The sequence below is a fragment of the Trematomus bernacchii genome, unplaced genomic scaffold (genome assembly GCF_902827165.1).
Source record: "Trematomus bernacchii unplaced genomic scaffold, fTreBer1.1, whole genome shotgun sequence".
In the NCBI taxonomy this organism is placed as follows: Eukaryota; Metazoa; Chordata; class Actinopteri; order Perciformes; family Nototheniidae; genus Trematomus; species Trematomus bernacchii.
Window position 1 is genome coordinate 9,603,684 of NW_022988050.1, and position 9,505 is coordinate 9,613,188.

At 42.7% G+C, this 9,505-nt stretch overlaps 1 protein-coding gene across 1 annotated transcript in view; it reads left to right on the forward strand.

Moving 5' to 3' along the window:
* The window catches only part of dock1 (dedicator of cytokinesis 1), a 162,132-nt gene that overhangs the window by 60,535 nt on the left and 92,092 nt on the right, over positions 1 to 9,505 (forward strand). Inside the window, exons 26-27 of the mRNA XM_034119288.1 lie at positions 2,826 to 2,953; positions 5,226 to 5,321. Of these exons, the coding sequence (XP_033975179.1) occupies positions 2,826 to 2,953; positions 5,226 to 5,321 (224 nt within the window). The remainder of the gene's footprint in view (positions 1 to 2,825; positions 2,954 to 5,225; positions 5,322 to 9,505) is intronic.

Here is a 9,505-nt window from a genome sequence, read left to right on the forward strand (position 1 = left end):
TGAGATGAATGGGATTGGTATGCACACACTATTCCCTCCTGCAGATGGAAACTTAATGAACTCAGAAAAGAGGACATTTATCTTTTCTGCAGGCAAAACGGTTGTCACCTTCACTGTTTATGATGTAATAGGATAGAGAAGGGCGTTGCATGTGAATCAGTTGTAAATGGGCTCACTGGAAGAGAACAAATACTGTCAGCTGCTCTCCTGGTCTGAGTTAAAGGGGCAAATCACTGTAGCGTCTACAATCTGTTTGCGCTGGAAGTTTGAAGAGAGCGCTCATGGCCTAGCTTGATAGTTCCAGTCTGCTTGTCCCACTCCCACCCTGCTAGTGTGTGGGTAAAAGTGAATGGTAATGTGTGGTCTATGCTCTTCTATGCACCAGTGTGTCTTTCCACCTGTGTGCATGGCAGTTTGGAGGCTGCACAAAGGGAATGAGTGCCCTGTAAATAACAAGGTATTAAACACTCCACACAATGTTACACTCCCTCACATTTGTTTTGGTGCTTAAACCCTAGAAGATTACGGAGCACAAATACACCGATAAACAAAAATACACATTTTGGCTCCAATCTGTATCAGGCAGATAGCTTGGTGCTCTGTTTCACAGAACCAAATATATTTCAGTGGAGACATGGTTGTCACTTTGAGTCAGGGCTAGCCTAGCCAAACAAGAGAAACACTTAACATCCATGACTTTCCTTTTGACACATTTCCTGGTGACAGCTGTATGTATATTATAGCTGTATTGCAGATCAGCCTTTCCACTCCACTGCCAGCAGCCATCAGAGGCTGTTTATGATGTCTGTAGCTACAGTATTTCAGATGTTAGTCAAAGCATTTGTCCATGCATTGGGTAGATTGGGATAAGTCCTATTAACTTTAGTGATCCTATGAGCAAGCATCCAGCTCCACCAAAAAGAGTAAATTGCCCCCCTTCCAACAATTACATTCCTAAAAAGATATTATAAGAAATGATGATAAGATATTCATATAATTTGCAGCGGACAATGTCGAAATCAGGATGTAAGGTTAAATATTCTTGTTTTTTGATTACCTCCTACCCTGTTCCAAAGCAACACACGCAGATGAGATACTGACAACTTCTTACACAAGAAACTCCCAATATTTACAGAAAAGATAGTCATGATATCTACAGAGCACAGTCCCCAAAGCGTGAGCCATTTTTAAAATGTATGCGTAATATAATTGGATTGCAGTGAAAAAAGGTGAGCTATTTAATAATCCTCAGAGGATGAGATGCATGTAGAGGTTCCTTTTCTATAGCACCACACTTATGCAAACACATTAGGAAATGTTCATGCTCATCAGAGGATAAACTACTTTCCCTTTGGTGCCACCTTCAGGTGAAGCCTTTCATACTTTCCAGCACAATTTTAAAAGTTTTCTTTCTATTATAACCATCACGAACAGCCACTGGAGTGTTGCATTTAATACACACCTCTTTAATGCCAAAGCATCTGTTTAGACCACATATTAAGTTCAAATCCGATCTCAAAATCCGATCTTCCTTGTAATTATCTTTGAATTATGATTATTAAAAGCAATTCAATAGGACTCCAGCAGCTACATGTGATTTACTAGATTGCTACAAAAGAATCATTGTGTTAAATCGATCCACTAATCAATGCCTAAGTCATTAAAAATATCATTTTTAATTCTCCGGGAGTCTTTTATTCGTTACATTTCTAATCACTACATAAGGCATTCATTACCCCTTTTTTATTACAAAGCCTCATCATAGTCTCTGTGGAGCCCCATCGTATGGGTTATATTTAATTCCAGTAGTAGCTTTTCTGTGCATTCCTTTCTTCATCTATCTTCATGAAGTCAATCCATACCTCTCAGTTTAGCATGGAGCTCCTTTAAAGGGGTCAGAGAATATAACACAATGAATGTATTCATATATTACACTTAGGTAAAGCAGTTTCTCTCCAACTTAAGATAAGGATTGTGTGTTATATAAGTGTGTTGTTGTCCCTCTTGTGTAGTCTGCCACTGCATTGGTGAAGAAAGGCTGTCGGAGTGAGAGGTGTTTTATTTTTAACGTCTTTTCCTTTCTTGCCGAGAGGTTATCAATGGAGTTTCCCTCCACAAAGATAGTCACTTAACTGATACTGTGCATATTATTATCAAACCGGGCCTAACTGCAGTATTTGTCCCTAGGCTTTAAACCTCCACACTGATACACAAATGGCACTGAGATTGAAATCAGAGGCTTTAATAAAAAATATGATAATTTTGTGGCAGAATGCCTTCAGTTTACCTCCCTTGAGAATCCTCTCTGGTTTATCTCGGCTGTCCTCCACGTCCCATTGCCAACCAAATTCTGTTCACTTTGAATATGGAAATTAACTTTTTGATGTTTTCAGCAAACGTTTTTTGGTTTGATCGGATGTTGTGTTGCATTAACTTAGAAAAGTTTGTGTTTTCTGCTGCCTATCTTAAGTGCAAAACACACTGGTAACAAATACTGGTAACAAAGTAATTCATCAGACATCTATATCACCCGTCCCCTCCAAAAAAAAACACTTTTACAGTTCTGATTGTCTCCTGTTTTGAGTCTTATGATGTCACACATTTTTTTGGGGAGATTTTGCCACATTAAGTGTAATCAATAAAATGTCTTATATTCAGTTTTTAATGTAATCCTCTGAGCGTTGAGGAGGAAACCATTAGCGAGCTGCGTGCCTCTTCATGGAGAGTCTGTCTGGAGCATATGCTGCACTGCCTTGTGTGATCCATCATCTGCTCCATGTGTTGAGCGGCATTGTAAATGTGTGTATTCGCTGGTGTCCCTGCAGACTGCCGTGAGATCTTCCTGCCGCTGATGACGGACCAGCTGAAGTTCCACCTGGAGAAGCGCGAGGAGCCCAAGGCGTGCTGCCAGCTGCTCAGTGACATCCTGGAGGTGCTGTACAGGAAGGATGTGGTGAGTGAGGAACAACTAACTCTCCAGCGCTATGTATTTTCCTTTACCTCTGGGATAAATAGTTGCATAACAAGGGGAACCAGGAGTCCCTCCATAAAAAAGAAACACATTAGGACTGTGGTTTTTACTGAATAGCTACTAATCAATGTGCTGTTTTCCATTTATTTTATTGTCCTGCATTCCCTGAAGGCAGCACATTTACTGTTTATTTACTAACCTGCAGAGGTGGTGATCCAGCCAGAGCCAGTTATGTAACCAATCAAAGGATCAAGGGTCTTTCATTATCGGTTAATGTATAAATTGTTTAGCCATTGAATCATTTCATTGTACAGTTTATAAAGTGGCCGAAAATAGCTGACTGTAATTAGCACAGTTGCTTCTTTTGTTCAAAAGAACAGTCCTAATTTCAATGACATAAACCATAGAAAAGCAGCTAAGAATTCTGATATTTTCTGTGATAAATGACTATATAAAATTTGGTGTGAAGAAATGATGGATATGATTATTTTACTGGAGTCCACTTCCCTTACACTTGGGCATCACTCACAGATGCACACATGAGAACACACCATCAAACACTCAGCTGCTTGGCGAGTGTGTTCTCATCCTCTTCCATGCCCAGACTCCTGATGTCCTCCCTCAGGCCCCCTCAGACTCCCCTCACCATTGATCACCGCGGCCTGGCCTCCCACACTCCACTCTGCCTGGGATTATCTTCCACTTTCACCCTCCTCCTGTCTCTCGCTTTGCCATTTCCTCTCCCTGCATGGTTCTCTCTTTCATACCTGTATCACACTGCACATTTTCATAAGGCGCTTTTACACCGGAGTACTTTTCCCCGTACTTTTCCCTTTTAGTTCCGATAGTTCCTGGGATTTTGCGTTCACACCAAAAAGAGAACTTAGTTCATGAAGACTTTTCCCCCCTTTTTCCTGGGGAGAAAAAAGTTCCAATTTCTGATTGGCTGGGCGAATTGCAAACCACGCCCCGTAAAACTCTGAAAAGTTTTGTGAAGCCGCCATTGTATTTGCTGGCATTAGCATTATTAGCATTAGCATTAGCCCCGCGCACCAACGGAGAGAGAATAACTTATGGAAACACAATAAATAACATGGGAGCGGTGGAGTGATGAGGAGGTGTCGGCGTTCTGGCGATTTACTCGGAAGGCTTCAGTAGAAGCTGCTGGGAGTCCCAGCAGCTTCTACTGAAGCCAGTCCCCAACTCCGGGGACTTCCAGCCGGGGACTTCGGGTGGCAGTATACGCCGTGAAGTTGTTTGCGGCCTGCCAGTAAACCCAAAGCAGAAGAAGAAGAAGTGACGTCAGCGGCTTCATTTGCGTAATCTTCCCTCAGGGACTTATTCCGGTGTGAACGCGATCTGTTCTTTAGTTCCATGGGGGAACTAAGTGCTGGGAACTAAGTGCTGGGAACTAAGTACGGCAAAGTACTTGGTGTGAAAGCGGCTATAGGCTGCATCGCCCATTTATAAAGGAAAACTAAATGAAAAAATACTTCTATTCACTTTAGTGTCTAAGTTGTATTACAATTTATACCTCTTTTGAAAAAAATGTCTATGTAAAAGGCTACATCATATTAAAAAAAAAATAATAATTCTCCATGCATTTGATTTGTTCAGAAAATCATATACCATGTATTATATCAGGAAACTTCTTTGGTTTTCAAAAAAGATGTGCGTCCCACATGCATGCATGTACTGTAGGCAATGTCTGTTATTTCCTCTTCAGATTGTTTGTTCTCCTCTGCAATTGTGTCAATGTTTGTGTGGGCATTTGTGCACAAACCTACGTGCGCGAGTTCTTCGACCGCAGGAAGAGCTGAGTAAATTATTGAAAGTTTAGGTTGCTGCTTCACAGCTCGGTGTGCTTGGAAGATTCCCCCCGCAGAAAAGTAGAGGCATTGGAAGAAGCCCTGCGCTCACTCACACTCACTAATAAGCAGGTCCAGGGAAAATCGTCCCACTTTCTACAACCATACAGCTGCCCAATTGGTGTTTCCCTCCATAAGTTCAAATCATTTTGACTGCATCAGTGATATATATCAGGTCTGTCAGATGTGTAAATAGTCATTGTGGGATTATGAAATAAATAAAACGGAAATAGAAAATGTGGGTTGATGGGAAATGAATAACTAAAAAGTAGACAACCTCCTATCACAATGAGACTTTGAAACGGTAAACACTGCTATGTAACAATACAACGTTTTCACACAACTTTTCCTCAAAAATTGTAATGGTGTGTTGATCATATTTGCAGGGTCCCACCCAGTGGCATGTGCAGATCGTCATGGAGAAGCTGCTGAGGACAGTGAACAGGACAGTCATTTCCATGGGCCGCGATTCACCTCACATCGTAAGTTTGTTTGATTTTTATTTTGTAACCATTAGCTGTACTCCCGCCTCTCTCTCTCAATCTGTTCTTTTCTTCTTCTTGGTTTCACACACACATATACACACACACACACACAGTGCAATTTTTAGGCTTCTGTACCACAACCAGCTTAACTCCCACATGGCCCACTGCCAACTTCAATTCAATTCCAAAGCTATCATTAAAGGTAAAGTCTACCTTGGCAAAATGCTTTCACACAACCTCAATCTAAGAGCGGCTTTGATCTGCTCATACCTTTCTCCAGCCAGTTGTTTGTGTGGCTCAGTGTTTTTTTTATTTATTATTGTGTGTGTTTGTTTTTCAAAACATTTTCTGATGCTCTGCGCTGTAATCAAATCACACAAAGCGTGTTCCTCCTAACACTGCAGTTAGCATCCTTATCCCAATCACTCTCCCAACAACAGCTCGGTAGCAATTAATGCAGCTATCAGTCACCGTTTGAATATGCTGCTTCATTTCAGACGCAAAGCCTTAAACCACTTTCACAAGTCCAAAGACTCCAATAAATGTCAACTTCTGTACCAGTTGAGTCATGAATATGGACTTTGGTATTGTCTGACTCATCTATGACATCCTGTATTCATTAGAGCTGCATGTATCTTGAGATGTGACTTTGAAAGGGAGACTTGGGTAATAAACACATCGTTTTTTTTATGCTAGGTTTCATGATGGAGATTCCTCTGAGGGCACTTAAAGGCACTTTTACAGCTTACTTAAATACAGCAGAGTGATGAAATGGACATTTTGTCCGGACTCTGAGTATGTATAGGAACGTTGTATCACACTGACTGATTATATTCATACTGTTACTGGATGGCCTTGCATCCTTTCTCCTCCTGTCTCGGGTTATTTATCATATTTGTGTGTTTGCGTTTTTTACTGAACCACAATGGCAGATTTAGAACCCAGTGTCATGACACACTAATCATCCAGTGTGTGTTTATGAGCATTTGTGTTACGTCAGTGCTTTTCTGCAGCTCTCGCCCTTTGTCCCCCGTGTCCTGCCCTACCCTCGTTGTTCATTCTTCTCAGAGCAGGGATTCTCTCCTTCAGACTTGCCTCTAAAGGCATTTCAGCAATCCACCAAGCTAATCGCGTCAGCTGGGAGCCCTCTGTTGAGTAACTGATCGCCTCGTACTGCATAATGTGGGGCTAATGAAGCTGTGAGGTGGGCGAGGGTCTCCCTTCTGCCCCTGCCTCCCAGCCAGCTGCTCGGAGGGGGTCTTGACCTCCCACTAACTCTCCCTCTGTAGCACTCCAGTCCATTCATTGTTATGCCAGGGATACAGGCTCTTCAGTGATAAAAATATGGTAGATATTTTGTCCGGACCAGCTCACCTTCTGCTCCTTCCCTTTTGCCTCTTTCTTTTGATAGTGTATTTCTGATATGGGACTTACCTTCTGCTTGGTCAGAAAGGCTATGAAAGCTCATGAATGCGGCACACACAGGCCTCCTGTCAGCTGTATTACACTAAGTGCATCCGTTTCTGTGTGTAGGTGAAAAGGCATTCCCCCGAGGACCAGCCTCCTCTCTGGTTAATGAATCTGCTCTGTGACCCTTATTGAACCCATCTACTTTGTATACATGTGCTACCTTTTGTCAGAGGCTGTCTCCTAACTAGCCATGGCCACACTCGATTGCCTTGACATTCCTAAGTACCTGCTAAATATTTAGCATCAGCGTGTCCTCTTACCCAGTGGGAGATAGAGGTCACATCTAAGCCTTGTCTTTTTGAGGGCACTACTGCCCTTTCACTCAAACGTAATATAATGCTTGGGGACAGAGGCTTCATTTGAATCATATCCCTGAATCACTCCCTAACGATCAATGAAGTCTGTGATAGTTTTGACAGCTCTGAGATCAGTTAGTGCTTCTGGAAGCGTCGCAGCTTGCTAATCGGAGGACTGTTGTTGCACCGCTGCCTACTCTGCAGGCAGGTTGCGCACTGCTGCTCAAACAACACCGCAGCCAACCACCGACCTTGTTCCTCTGAGTGGCAGCGCGCTTACCTTTTTAGATTTCTGCATTAATGTTCTTCTCTTTCTACCGCCTCTCTCCTTCTCTTTCTTCTCTGTCCTTTCTCCTCTCCTGGAGGTGGTGGATACAGAATGATGATGATGAGAGCCATCACAGGGACGGTTTGGGGGCGTCTGTTTTTGTCATTCGGTGTCCCTGCAGAGCTACGCCTGTTCGCGACTCATTCAGCATTTGCATCGTCGGACATCTCAACAGGCCGCTTCTTTATATTCAAGTCCACCCTCACACAGGTTTAGATGAATCCTTGTGAAATCATTTACATTAGGATTGTAGCAGACATTTTTTTTGGCCACCCCTGTGGAAATTACCAAGTTCTACCTTAATGCCCTTGAATGACCTTTTCCTCTAGATTTAAGCTTGCGGATGAGCCATCCAGATAAACATGGGAATGAGGCTACAGCCGGAATAATGAAATAAAGCTTTGCGTTTTTTTTTGTCCATCTTAACCACACTGATCTTTGCACATTTTGTTATGCATTGTCAGAAAACATCTGAATGTCAAAATAAGCTTGACTACATCATGTTGTCTAAATCACCTATTTAACTTTACTTAGCTTTAGTTTTGAGGACTAAGGAGCTAGATATCTTGCAGCAGTGCTTCATGGGTATCCTGCAGACTTTCCTGCAGTGTGCAGTAGAGATGGAGTGGAGAGCTGCAGGGGGAAGGACTTGTGCTATTGATTGACAGGATGAAGCTGACCGGCTATAGGGCCTGGAGCTCTTTCTTTGCTGCATGCACTCTCAGAGGGAATATATTACAACAAAGCCATCTCAATGACATCTATACACATCAGATCCCTGGCCTATCTGTATCACTCAACCTCTTTATCTCTGTTCTAATATCGGTTTCTGTGCAAATATTCCTCCCAGCAACTCCCTGCTTCTCTCCCTCTTTGTCTCTCTCTTCTACCGGCCAGACTGCTGCAGAGCTCTTACAGAAAAGAAGCATAGTGAGATATGGCACTGAATCATAATGCCTCAAACGTGCATTTATCACTCACCTCTCCTCCCCTCTGCTATACTGATACTTTGACTGAGCGTCCTCTTGGGTATCTTGACCCGGCAACAACTCATGTCAGGCGTGTGCTCCCTGTCAACGCTGTGGGGAAACCACCGGGACTCGCGCGGTGATGGCCGCCACCTTCAAACCACAGAGGGGCTGCGGTGAAAGGAAGCGAGATGTCTTGTTTGTACCCTCACTGCTGAGCCATAAACATTCACCTGAGGGGACGCCCTGCTACGGATGAGAGGAGGGGGGTAGTGTTGCCCCCAAGCAACTTTGGTTCCTGCAAATGCGTGCATCCATGTGAGGATGACTCTGCATCTCTGGGGCATTTACTCTGCTGGTCTGAGGCCTCATCAGGCAGTTGCATGGACGTGAAAGTCCATACACACGGTAAGGTAAGCAAGGCAGGGGTTGCTTTGGATCAGAAGCAGGTCGTCTGCTGCACCCAAAGCTGTGCGCTGAGTATTCCTGTGTTGCATTCTGCTCGTGTTTGTGCCACATCACCACATCACCACATCAAAGGGCAGCACGCCTGATTTTCTCTCACTTTGCATCACATAAGATTGTAGAGGTGATTGTTATGCATAACATTTTTCAAACTAAGCCAATGGAAATCCTAAATCCAACCAATTTCAAATCCAAATAGACCCCATTTAGCATGTTTCTCCTTGCATATAGTTTAAGTTCTGTTGGCCCATAAGATATGTGTCTCTGAGATTTCTGCTGCCAACTGTTTGATACCATTAGAGGTGAATGTATATGGTTATAGATGTTTGTTAGTCAACCCTTTAACTGGTACTTGCCTTAATTAAAGTAACAACCTACAGAGGTAAAGTCACTAATATAATACGCAAATGACACCCATTCTTCTTCAGATTTTGAGAGCTCTGTAGATGTCTGGTTTATTTTTTACATTTTGCATATTAAATATCTTTATTTCTTTCTCTTTTGTAAAAAAAACAGTATAAAATACACAGTATTGCACATATTAAATCAATTGCACTTCTTTAAGGTACAGATAAACATCTACTTCTCTCTTGATGCTACAGCATACCTACTGAAAGAAACCTACTCTGCATGTACAAGAGTGGAGGTGTGATC